At 46.7% G+C, this 13793-nt stretch overlaps 1 protein-coding gene across 1 annotated transcript in view; it reads left to right on the top strand.

Moving 5' to 3' along the window:
* The window catches only part of NFX1 (nuclear transcription factor, X-box binding 1), a 195243-nt gene that overhangs the window by 170018 nt on the left and 11432 nt on the right, over window positions 1–13793 (top strand). Inside the window, exon 22 of the mRNA XM_050938134.1 lies at window positions 9561–9706. Within this exon, the coding sequence (XP_050794091.1) occupies window positions 9561–9706 (146 nt within the window). The remainder of the gene's footprint in view (window positions 1–9560; window positions 9707–13793) is intronic.

Here is a 13793-nt window from a genome sequence, read left to right as displayed (position 1 = left end):
AGGAAGCAGTGTTGACTCTCATCCCATTTTCAGTTTCTCCTGATGGAAAGTCATATGGTTGCAAACCCAGGGTCCATCTCCTAAATGTTACTTTTTCCTTAGGAGAAGAACCTGCTTTATGACCTTCAGATCATCACCAAGCTGAAGTAAGACAGAGGCGAAGTGATATTTATTACACTAGACTAGGCCAATGAGTCATGGTATTTGGACCTTCACATATGCGATCAGCAAATGAGCCTCTCCTGCTGCTGCTCAAGAATCTGATATCACAAGATCCTGGCAGGGTGTTGCTCCTGAACCTCAGGTCCTGGTTTCTCAATGCTTGACCCAGAGAAGACACACTGTTGGAAGCAGTCCAGGATGTACCACTTAATAGTCGGAAAATCTCCACAAGGGTTACTTACTTGAGCAAGTGGAAGCAGTTCTCTATCTGGGAACTAGCTATGGTGTGCCCTGTACATAGGCCACAATTCAAAATATCTTGGACTATTTCTTACATCTAGTCTGGTTTGGTGGTCAGCTCTGTGAAGGTGCACCTGGCCACAATCTTAGCGTTCTTACCCTTGTGTTTCTGTTTTCTCTAATTCATTCATTGGCAGATTCTTAAAAGGCCTAGCTAGACAGTTCCCACCTGTGAGAGACCCAGTCCCATAATGGGATTTGAATTTAGTGTTATCAGCTCTTATCGATCCTCTGTCAAACTGTTAGCTTCCTGCTTGTGATTACACTCTTCAGCAAAGATGGCCTGTTTAGTAGCCATCGGGTCTGTGACTAGAGTAGGACTGCTACATGCTCTAGTTATGCACACTGTTTTCTTCAAGGACAAGCACATTGATAAGGACAAACAAAAGGTATACACTCTGGATGTTTGAGCCCTGGCCTTTTATGCAGATAGAACAAAACACTTACAGGTCTCCTCCCAACTATTTTGTTTCCTATGCAGAACGAATGAAGGACAATCCTGTAATGGCACAACTGTATAAGTGGATCACCAGCTGCATCGTCATGTGTTACAACGCTGAGGATATTAACCCTCAGAAACAGTTGTCTGTGTGTTCAACCAGAGCTCACTCAGCATCACAGCATTTGTTAGTAATGTCCAAATTGTGGACATTTGCAGGGTAGCAACATGGTTCACAGTCCCACACTTTTGTTAGATGTTATGCAGTTACATCAAAGGAAGATGCTAGTGTAGGGAAAGCAGCTCTTCACTCTGTATTCTGATGAGACTTCTAGTCCCTCATACATTGGAATCCTCTTCACAGTCACCAAGTATAATGTACATATGCAGTTACGTGAAGAAAAAGTGGATACTCAACTTTTTGTAACCCATTTCCTTTGAGATGTGTTGTGTTTGTTCATTACACAATCTCCCCACCCTCTTACCCAAGGCATCAGAGTCTTTCATATAATGATCCAGTGCGAAGGAACAGAAGAGTGGGCGAGGCAGCTTTATATCCTTTATATCCTCAGCTTGGAGCAGGAGGAGCACGGGGTGCTGGCATGGCCATCCCTATGAGCACCACTAGGGAAAACTCTTCAGCATCAGTGCACAGGACACATGTACACCTAGTGTAATGGACATATGCAACACACCTCCAATGAACAGTTATGAAAAGTATGAGTAACTGTTCTTTATGGGGTAGTGCCAGCCTTTGGTGGGCTCTATAAGAATATGAATCTCATTTTCCGGATTAGTAAGTGTAGTTTTTAAGTTTAAAAAGAATACTTTCATTTTTAGTGGAAAAAGTTGTAGATATTTCCACCAAAGTTGAATGTGTTATATATGACCACTAAATCAGAGCCAGCAGGTATTAGTAAGGATTCTAATGTGACAGTTGGCCCTTCTGACAGCAAAACAGTTGACCCCCCCTCTGTTTAGCATTCAACCTTCCTCACCCCCATTTTGGGGCCAGTGCCTTATTGGAGGATGAGCCCAACATTGAGATTTACAGTTGGAGGAGGATTTAGAGCTCCTTTATCAAAATAATCAGCCCAGGGTACACACATGCTTAAGCATTCTCACAGCAAAGAGAACCTACCCAGAGGACAGGTGCAAAGTTACAAAGCCTCAGCTGTTAGAAATGATTGAGAATCCCTCTTCCTTTTAAAACCAAAGGATCTTTGCCTCTCCACTCTACTATGCTAAACATTGTGTCGAAGGAATGTGATCCAATGAAAAAGCATTTGTCAACTCCTACCTGATGGCGTGGGAGTGCCTTGTGACACCCTACAGATACCAGTTGTCGGTGTTCTATGCCCAAAAGCGATCCTCATGCAGAGTGCCTTCACTGCCTGGGTGAGTCTCATATTAGCGACCATTGCAAGATCTGTCGGTCGTTCAAGCCAAGGACCAAGAAGGAGAGGGACTTCAGGCTTCGAGCTCTCCTGATGGAGTCGGCGTTGACCCCGACGCCGGTGCGCAGATTGGATTCAGCACCAGCCGCCGCATCATTGGTATATAGCAAGGCTCCGTTGACCAGTCAGCGCCGCTCTCCTGCCAAAAAGCGAGGGAAGAGCGCGTCCTCACAACGATGCCGTGATAAGGACAAGGGAGAGGCTGGTCCCGCGCTGAGCAGCCCTCGATCCCCCCCAGACTCTAAGGCTCTGACTCATGTGCAGCGGAGCAGCACAGTGCCATTGACCCAGGCATCCCCACCAGTATGATTGCCATCGACGCCAGAGGCGATGCAGTCTGCAACGGACATTATGTCCCTGGCCGTCCCAAGTACTCAGTCAGACATGGGCCCTAGGTCACAGGGTAAGCCCCCACTGGGTGCTCACCAGATGTCTGCAAACAGCCACAGTTCCCACTCCAAAGACCCCTCCCTGCACCACTCGGTGTGTAGCGGCCGTTCTTCTGTCAGCTTCTGGCCTCTGTCAACACCCATCAGACTGTCCGGGCTGTTGCCGGGACGGGAGTTGCGGGGACCCTCCACACCACCTGCTTAGCGAGTGGAGGCGTAGAGAGAGGCACCAAGTTCGCTCTCCTTCCACACATGGGTACCAGAGTTGTTCTCAACGTGACAGGTGTCATTGTTCCCATTCCAGCTCCCGCTCATCTGGGCGCCGCACAAGAGGATCCTCGTGGTCTTGGTGCCGAGCAGGGCGTCAGCGCCACACATACCGAAGCAGTTCGTCGCATGGGTACCATTCTTCATCATCAAGATCCCGATCCCAAGGGAGACAACAACACAGATGCCGCTCCTACCGATCCCGTAGCACTGAGCATTCCTCAGAGACCTCGGCCTCTAGGCACGCCCACCCACCCTCGGCATGCGCCATTCCACTGGGACACGTATTGCTGTCCCATGTTCAGCCGAACCAGTGGCAAGGGACACTGGTGCCAGTGGGCACTGTACCCATCGGTGCCAGTCCAGGTGGAGGCCCGAGCTCTGTCGGTCTCCTCCAGCCTCCCACGAGACAAGTCAGCGGGTCATGGGTCGGCGGATCTGCGCCTGAACTCTGACCTTGGTACCCACGCACCGACACCGACAGGCACCTGACTCCACGCGGGCATTCTCCCTTGCACCAGACGACACCATAGTGGCCGAGGAGATGGGGGGACCGTCCGATTCCCTTATGTGACAGACCCAGACCAGTGGGGTACAGGAGTCTGGTAGAGGGCAAATATACAGGTCACTGGATGAGTAGTTTTCTGTTCCCTGAGTGACCAGAGCAGGGGCTGCACTAGAGTAATCAGGAATCTGTTAGAACCAATTAAGGCAGACAGGCTGATTAGATCACCTGCAGTCAATCAAAGCAGGCTAATCAGGGCACCTGGATTTAAAAAGGAGCTCACTCCAGTCAGGTGAGGGGGAGCCAGAGGAGAGGAAGTGCGTATGAGGAGCTGGGAGCAAGAGGCACAAGGAGCTGAGAGTGAGAGGGTGTGCTGCTGGAGGACTAAGGAGTACAAGCGTTATCAGACACCAGGATGAAGGTGAGGATAAAGAAGATGTTTGGAGGAGGCCATGGGGAAGTAGTCCAGGGAGTTGTAGCTGTCATGCAGCTGTTACAAGAGGCACTATAGACAGCTGCAATCCACAGGGCTGGGCTGGAACCCACAGTAGAGGGCGGGCCCGGATTCCCCCCAAACCTCCTAACTCCTGATCAGACACAGGCCAAGAGGAAATACTTTGTGCTGACGAAGGACCGTGAATACTTGTATTCACACCTGGCCCCCAGCTCGCTCATTGTGGAATTGGTAAACCACAGGGAGCACCAGGGTCAGCCCGCCCCCACACCAAAAAATGACACCAGGAGGCTGGATTCTTCTGGTAGAAAAATTTATTCGTTGGCCAGCTTCTGGTTTCGTGTAGCCAACCACCAGACCCTACTCAACAGGTATAATTTCAATCTGTGGGAGTCCCTGCCTAGATTTGAGCCCCTCCTTCTGGACCAGGACAGGAAGGACTTCAAGGCTTTGGTAGAAGAGGGGTCAGTGGCGGCAAAGCAGTGTCCGATACGGTGGACACGGCGGCCCACTCAGTGGCTTCGGCCATCTCCATGCGTAGTGCGTCGTGGTTCCTGCTATCTGGTCTGTCCGTGGAGGCGCAATCGCTGATGCAGAACCTCCCATTTGATGGCAAGGCAGTTTTCGCAGCTCAGACGACTGCATGGGATGAAGGATTCCTGGACCACCCTGCAGACTCTGGGTCTCTATGTCCCTCCAGCTAAGGACAAGGCGAAATTGCTCTCGGTGGTTCAACCTGCGAGGAGCAGATATGAGCCCCTGTGTAAAAGGCCCGGAGACCAGAAGCATCGGTCTCAGCACTAGTCCCTCTCTGACCCATAGCCTAGGCACTCTAATGGAAAGAGGCAGGAGAAGAGGCGGTTTTGACTGTCGGCAGGGAGGCACCCAGCCTGTTACCAGGGAGACCCCCCAGTTAATAAAGTTTGTGTTTTACAACTGATTGTCTGCCTTCCTCAGGGCATGGTCCTGCATAACTTCAGACCAATGGGTTCTCAGTACCATCTCCAAGGGTTACGTGTTACATGCCTCACCCCTGCCAAACCACCCACCATCCATGATTGCTCCAGGGGACCCAGAACACGTCTGTCTCCTTTGTCAGGAGGTGGACCAGTTGCTCCACCTAGGAGCGATAGAAAGGGTCCAGGTGTCGTTCCGGGGCAAAGGGTTCTTCTCCTGGTACCTCCTCATTCTGAAGGCAAAAGGGGGTCTCAGGCCTGTTCTGGACCTACGCTACCTGAACAGGTTTCTAGCCTCTATTATCCCCTCCCTGGACCCAGGGGACTGGTACGCGGCCCTGGATCTCCAGGACGTGTACTTTCATGTCCATATTTTCGAAGGGTACAGATGCTTCCTCCAATTCATGGTGGTAGCGGACCTCTACCAGTTCATAGTCCTTCCCTTTGGCCTTTCCACGGCTCCCAGGGTTTTCACAAAGTGCGTGTCCATGGTAGCGGCCTACCTCAGGTGGGAGGGCATGCAAATCTTCCCCTACCTGAACGATTGGCTCCTCAAGGGGGAATCCCGCCGCGAGGTGGAGTCCCACATGGAGCCGCGAGGTGGAGTCCTCTTGACGTGCGCAGAGCTGGGTCTGGTCGTGAACGAGACCAAATCGACGTTAGTACCAGTTCAGCCCCTAGAGTTCGTTGGGGCCCTGCTGGACTCCTCCAAGGCCACAGCCTCTCTTCCCCGGGACAGATTCAAGACCCTAAGGGATCTCATTGCCTCCGTCACGGCTTTCCCGGTGACCATGGTGAGGATGTGTCTGCAGATTCTGGGTCACATGGCGGCATGCACGTACGTGGTCTGCCATGCCAGGCTCTGTATGACGCCCCTCCAATTATGGCTGGCCTCCCAGTTCTCCCAAGCACTGGACGGGCTGGGCAAGCTTCTCACGGTCCCACCCCTGATTGTGGCTTCCCTTCAATGGTGGTCCCACCCGAGCATCCCTTCCGTAAACCTGCTGTCCGATGCTTCGGACTGGGGCTGGGGAGCCCAGATAGGGAAGGTACAAACCCAGGGAACCTGGCTGGCCCCAGACTTGCACCTTAACATAAATATCAAGGAGCTCAGGGCCATTCAGTTGGCATGTGTGGCGTTCCTCACGCACCTCTGTAGCAAGGTGGTCAGAGTCCTCACAGACAACACCGCCGCAATGTACTAGGACTCGTTCCTAGCCCTCTGCCAGGAAGCCCTGATCCTGTGGGAGTTTTGCATAGCCCACAATATCTCCCTGAGGGCGGCTCACCTCTCGGGCATCTGCAATTCGCAAGCAAACCGCCTCAGCAGGGTCTTCTTCCCCCAGTACAAGTGGGTACTCCACTTGGAGGTCGCTCATCAGCTCTTCCAAGAGTGGGGAGTTCCCCAAATCGACCTCTTTGTGACCCGTCAGAACCGGCACTGTCCCGGGTTCTGCGCCAGAAAGGGGTAGGTGCAGTTTCTGATGCATTCCTCCTGAGCTGGTTGGGCCCGCTCCTCTATGCCTTTCCCCTGCTCCCACTCATCGCCAAGGTCCTTCAAAAGGTGAAAGCAGACAAGGCGAGGGTCATTCTCATAGCCCCTGCATGGGCCCGCCAGCACTGGTACGGGGCCCTCATACGCCTCTTGGCAGCCCCCCCCCAAGACGATTACCGCTCCGCCCAGATCTCCTCTCCCAGGGGCACCTCCTCCATCTCAATCTAGCCACTCTCCACCTGACAGCATGGCTGTTCCGTGACTCAATGAGGAGGAGAGTAGGTGTTCGGAGCGGGTAAGGCAAGTACTCCTGGAAAGCAAGAAGCCTTCCATGCGTCGGATGTACGTGGCAAAATGGTCCAGGTTTGCCAGGTGGGCGGCTGAGTGGGGAATGTCCCCCTGTGCAGCGCCCCTACAGTTTATCCTGGATTACCTCTTATCCCTTAGAGCCCAAGGGCTGGCACCTGCCTCTGTCAGAGTGCACCTGGCGGCCATATCGGCTTTTCACCCGCCGGTGCAGGGCCACTCAGTCTTCTCCCACTTTGACCTCCCGATTCCTGAAGGGCCTTGACCACTCGTTCCATATGCCAGGCCCCCAATTCCACAATGGGACCTCAACCTGGTCTTATTCCACCTCATGGGACCCCCTCTTCAAATCCCTGGCCACGTGTTCCTGGTCACACCTCTCCTGAAAGGCGGCCTTCCTGGTGGCGATCACGTTGGCCAGATGTGTCTCAGAGATCAGGGCCTTAACCTCGGAACCCCACTATACAGTTTTCCATAAGGATAAAGTCCAGCTCCGCCTACACCCTGCGTTCCTCCCTTCCATATGGAGCAAAGCATCTTTCTTCCCATGCTCTGTCCCAGGCCCCATTCCTCTACTGAGGAACACCATCTCCACACCCTCTATGGCATTGGCTTTTTACTAGACTAAGCCATTTCAGAAATCCTCTCAACTCTTCCTTGCCTCAGCCGAGCAGGCTAGGGGGCAACCCATCTCCACTCAGAGGCTTTTTTGCTGGATCACCTCTTGCATAGGCACGTGTTATGATTTGGCAGAGATTGTGCCGCCACCTATCATTAGGGCACACTCTACGAGGGCTCAGGCCTCATCAGCTGCCTACGCTGCCCATGTCCCAGGCATGTCCAGGACATTTGTAGGGCGGCTATGTGAGCCTGAGTTCACACATTTACTTCGCATTATGCGATCGTCACCCAATCTAGCGATGACGCTGGGTTTCGTAGGGCGGTCCTTTGTCCCGAACCACTGTGAACTCCTACTCACCTCAAACAGATATCGCTTGGAATCACCTACTGTGGAATATACAGGAGCAGTCACTCGAAGAAGAAAGGATAGTTATCTGTTCCGTAACTGGCGTTCTTCAAGATGTGTTGCTCCTGTCTATTCCATACCCCGCCCTCCTTCCCCTCTGTCAGAGTTGTCCAGCAAGAAGGAATCGAGGGTGGGGGAAGCCCGCGGCTCCCCTCATAGCGCGATATACAGGCGTTACTCCAGGGGTTGCTGCTGTGCTCCCACAGTACGGGTACTGCTAAGGGAAAAACTTCCAACACCGGTGCATGTGGCGAGCACACACACCTACTGTGGAATAGCTAGGAGCAACACATCTCAAAGAATGCCAGTTACAGAACTGGTAACTGTCCTTTTATTCCCTTAAAGTAAAATGGATACAAAAGTTCTATAGGTCTGTCATTCAGACATTTCTGGTTTTCTCTTCAAGGACTGTAACTAAGGCAAGCTTAGTAAAAGACTGCTTCCTGACAGAGTATGATCAAGCTGGAAAACCTTGGCTTCTGGAAGACCTTGACCACAGTTTATCAGATTCTTCCTAACTTATTTACCTTGTGGGCTTGAGGGCCAAGGTATCTCTCCTTTTACAAAGCAGCCATATAGTCACTTCTGTGTCACATACCTTATCTGCTACTGTCAGCTGAATTTGTCTGTGGCAGACTCTGAATTTGGCAGAGTAGTACTCCAAGCGCTCCCTCATCTCTGGATTCCACTAGTTGCTACATCTACTGATCATCATATCTGTTGCTGGGTAGGATGGGAGAAGACAAAACTATGATAAATAAGATTCCTATTGAGAAATCTTTTCCATTAATTAAATATCAGAAGCAAAATCCAAAGTGCACAGATTTAAGAACTTACCTGTTAATATTTACAACATAATTGTCTAAACATCTCTTCCAAGGATTTGATTCTCGTTAGCTATGAAATTGCTCTACCTCATCTTATATAGAAATGGAAATTTGTGGATTGAACAATTTGATTTGAATGCTTCCTAGATTATTAGGAATTGAAGGTTGTGCAATACTGTGTTAATTTTGTTAATTTTTAGTTAAATTATTTTTGCCTGGATTTGCAATAGTGTTTTGGCTGTGTATTCAAATTTATCATATTACTTTGCCCATTATTTGAAAAACAGGTATCTCTGCTAGTATTTAATGATTTAGACCAGAATTTTTACATCACTGTTTAGCACACCACTTTTCAATGTGTAATCTATATGCTAATTAGGCACTTGCACTTGTAAATTTACAGCTACTATAATCCATTTCAGAAGATGTCTGTTCAACTGGGTAATTTTTTGGTACCTTAAACTAAAAGCTAATTCATTTGCCTATTTCCCATTGTCACAATATTGTTTTAGCAGATACCAGCATTGTTATATTTTATGAAAGGGATATAACCAACAGCGATATGGCAAATCCTCTTTATATACAGCATATAAATTGAAAAGCCAAAATAAAAATTAAAAAAAATTGTCAAATATAATGCCAAGTCTACAGTTACCTTCCAATTTGTTGTTCTAGCCCTGCAGGGATATGGAATATGGTTTAAAAAAAAAAAAGATTTTGTCAAACCATGGTCTCCTCATGCATTTTCAAAATCTAAAAACTGTAGCTGTGCAAACCAGTGTAGAGTGAGTGTGTGTAATGTGAATTAATAGGAATTTAGTATGCACATGGTTTTCATCAACAGTATCTAGTTCTCACTGTATACTTGCAAACTGACTTTGTCGCTGTTAGGGAAGTCTAGATGATAAATCTTATATTGTAATCTTGTCTACGAAAACAATCATAAACATACCATTTATTTTTCTCTTAAATTCAGGGCAAGCATTCAAAAAAGAGTCACTGTTATCCACCCATGAACAGAGATCACCGCAGAATCATCCATGAGTTAGCTCAAATTTATGGCATTGAGAGTGTGAGCTATGACAATGAACCAAAGCGTAATGTTGTTATCACTGCAGTGAAGTATGTTGTGTTTAATCTTTTTTTATTTTAGTTTTCAAAGTAATTAACATCCATTCAGTAGATTTGAATATTGTTTTCTATATTTTGTTCTGAGTTTACTTTATTTACAACTTGCAAAATACATCCTTTATACTTTTCAGGTTCCACAGAAGCAGCTTTTAAATGGCTTGGATGCAGGGGATGCATAATCTCACACAATTGTATTTCCATCAGTTTAGGGAGTATTTCTTTTGATTTCACCTCAGTCTCCTATTTTTAAATATGACAGGACTGTCCAATTATAGTTCCTTTGACTCCAAGCTGTATTTTTTCTGGTAACAAGAGGTTGCTGCTCTCACTGCTGCTGAGTAACCCACAAGCATGAACTCCTGCACCTGATGATCGCTTCCTCTCTTGCCAGCTTCCCCACAGTCTGTTTTCCCTTTTCAAGAGAAGGGGAAGAGGCATCAGCTAGATGCAGGGAGGAATGGGAGGAACTTTTAATGGAGGCAAAAAGAAGGAAAGTCTTAAGGTGAAAAGTGAGGAGGAAGTAACACCCATGAGGGACTAGGACAGGGGCCGGCAGCCTTTCAGAAGTGGTGTGCCAAGTCTTCATTTATTCATTCTGATTTAAGGTTTTGCATGCCAGTAATACATTTTATTGTTTTTAGGTCTCTTTCTATAAGTCTGTTGTTGTATGTAAAATAAATAAGGTTTTTAAAACGTTAAGAAGCTTCATTTAAAATTAAATTAAAATGCAGAGCCCCCTGGACCGGTAGCCAGGACCCAGGCTGTGTAAGTGCCACTGAAAATCAGCTCGCATGCTGCCTTTGGGACACATGCCATAGGTTGCCTAACCGTGGACTAGCATCAGAGAAAGGGAGAGAAATTGAATGAAAAAGAAAAGGGAGATGCCTCATAAAGATGCCAGAAAAGGGATCAGGCCAACTGATCATTGCCAATCACTCTGGAAGTGAATAGCCAGGTCATTGAAGTTTCTAGTGCAGGGGAAATGTTCCCTGTTCATGGGAGATGTTTGGTTGGTTTGGAGTTTGGTTTGGTTTTTTGTGAATGAGTTACTTCCATAGGTTTAGGGAAGCATCTGTATTTTAGGATATTTATCAAACGCTCAACCTTTAGGGTTTGCTCATCACTGGCTTTACAAGGATTTTTGCTGCTCATATGCTTTTGCACTGTTACAACATTTGAACAATTCATCAGGTTTTTTTATTCAAAATCATAATGCTATATATGGGGTAGAGATTGTATATTGTAGTAGGCTTTTGGTCTTCTAGCAGTGCCTGAAAATTTATATTTTAAAAAAAGAAAACTAAAATTCACAAGAATTCACAATCTTATTTTGAGAACTGATTGAAAATATGAATGTTGATTTTTTAAATTAAAGCAGAGATTTAGTGATAAGATGCATTTTCTTGCTTGTTTGGCAGTGTGAAATTTCAGAACTTTAGAATTCTCAAGGCATTTCCAAAAACAAAAACAAAAGTAAGAGAATGTGAAGTAGGTGACTCTGAGTTCAGAACTCCTGTGATTGATAACCAGTGCACGCACACACACAAATACACTTAAGAGTAAGAAAAATTTTCCTTATCCCTATTGTCAACAGATTTCTGAACCATTTCCAATTTTTCTGTTATGCCAGATGTACCATTTTGAAATGAATCTGAAGTCACATTTAAAAGAAAGCTATGATGTGATTGATAAGAATATTTTGATATTTTTTCATGCACAGCAAATCCACATGTCTGGAGGATTGATTCTGCTCTCTCTGTATGAGCATGGGAAAGTATGTCTCAGGCTCAATTTCCTGTCTCTGTCTCTCCAGAAGCAGTTCTCTGTATGTTTCTCCTGTGAGCTCCAAAGGAAGGCCACAGACCTTTATGGTTTTGTGACAGTTGAAGTTTTTCCTCACCTCCTCCCCTAGAATCTCCAGAGCTCAGAGAGGAGAAGTTGATTGTAGTCAGCATTGCTGACTGCTGCAAGCCTGTGACTGTTTCCTCTGACAGCATTGCTCTACAGCCATTCTTCACCCCAACCTGGAGTCAACAGCGACCAGTGGAGAAAGAGGCAGTTCTTAAATCATAAGTGAACAGGCTATTAAAGGCTCAATCCTTGAGGGTATTCACATACTAACAGAGTTGAGTTTCGCAGCTTGACAATGGTTGCTTGAGACTATGGATCAACAGTCAGTGGAGCTGAGCTACGTTAGGGGCTGTGGGGCATCTGGCCAAACACTGGCCAAAGAGGGTCCACGCTGCCACTGTGAATCTACTGTGCCTTTGGATGTGCAAACTATGCCTACCATAATGGTCACCCCAATCCAAGTTTCTCCTCTGTAACCCTAGTCACTTTATCTTACAAAAGGCAGTCTAGAACTACTTGTCCATATCTCTTTCTCTGTTTGAGTAGCTAAATATATTTAGCTGCAGCCTGTTTTCTCTCCTCTGCTCCAACATAGTTAGGAGACTCCTCTGGGATGCAGACATTATTTTCAGGTTTGGCATACTTCAAGCAACATTTGAGTGGGCTTTTGGGACAGGTCTTTTTGGACACAGTTGACAGTGAAGCTGCAGATCAGAGAGAGTTGCACATGCTTCAGGAAAAGATGATAAAATGCTTCTACATTAGACATAAGAGAGAGAGACAAGGTCATTCTCATAGTTCCTTATTGACCTTGCAGACCTCGGCTCTAGGAGATGTCTGTGTGTCCTCCCTGGCAACTGCCCACAAATAAGCTCTGCTGATACAAAGTCAGGATCCAGGCAGGCTTCAGACTATCTTTTAGAATTTGAGTGGATGAAATTCTATGACTTAAACCAACTAGTAGATGTTAAATTTCAATCCAGGAAGGATTCTATATCTACATTTTTATAGCAACAACTGGAAAATCTTCAGACACCACCGTTCTCAATTTAATGTGAAGTCAATTTCGGCCTAAGCCTGCTTGTTCTTCTTGATTCATGACTTAAATAAAGGGCTCAGCCATACCACTTCATAGATTCAGTTAGAGCTTTTTGAGTACCCGCAGGTACTCAGCAGCACCTCATGTTTCATGATTCATCAAGACAGTAAGGACGTTTCTTTGTTCTGTTGAATTTTCTGTTGTTAGCAGGATGCCTAACTTAGCTCTGGAATAATTGACGGAGCAGACCTTTTGAATCTGGCCTCTACATCTTTGTATTTCCTTTCTCTTGTAGTTGCCTTTCTAATCACAACCATTTCTATTAGGATGATTAGTGAATTAAAGGCATTGTCTATTAAAAATTCCTTTTTTCTCCAGAGCTGATACTCTGCACCACCCCAGACTTCCTAATTAAGGAACTTCTTTTGTCTTACCACCTCAATCAATACCTCACTTTTTACATTTTGTTTTTTATTAAATTTACCCATCCTCATGATATTTGATGCCATCATCTGGCTATTTGCATATCAATCAAATCCTAATTAAACATGATTAATTATTGCTTTATAATGGCAAAAAATCACAGGTCTGAACTCTTTAAAAAACAAAATTGTCAGTGGATCCTGGCAGCTATATCAGAAGCGTATAAGTAAGCCAAAAAAACTCCTGAAAGCCTTGGCACATTCAGTGAAGTCTGCATCCACATTTTAGGCAAAAAGAAAGTTTCTTATAAGGAAGTCTGCAGAGGGACCACTTGGAAATCTCAGTTCCTTTACCAGACATGACTACAAAGTGGATGTCGCATTTTTATCAGCTACTGCTTTTGGTCTATAGGTACCATCCACTATTTTTCTTTTCTACTGTCTCAGCTCTGCTGTCCCTCCCTTTTTTCTGGTCATATTGCTTGCTGCTTTCCAATCGTCCTCCAGTGTAGGATATATGAGAATAGACAGCTTACTCATGCTTCTCATAACAGGAAATTCACTAGTCTGTTTTTTTTCCCACCCCTGTATAAACATATGTGACCGAACCGGTCACAGAGACCCCCTTGAGATTGTCACCTAACGTGCTGGAATTATCTCTGAGCCTGTTTCCCTGCCAGCTTCAGACTTCAGAACCCTGCCTTGTTGAGCCAGACATGCAAGCCTGCTGCAACATAGACCAGGTCTGCTCCACACCCCCAAAGCT

The sequence above is a fragment of the Gopherus flavomarginatus genome, chromosome 2 (genome assembly GCF_025201925.1).
Source record: "Gopherus flavomarginatus isolate rGopFla2 chromosome 2, rGopFla2.mat.asm, whole genome shotgun sequence".
NCBI lineage: Eukaryota > Metazoa > Chordata > Testudines > Testudinidae > Gopherus > Gopherus flavomarginatus.
The sequence above is the reverse complement of the archived record's forward strand: the minus strand, read 5'-3'. Positions and strand labels throughout refer to the sequence as shown.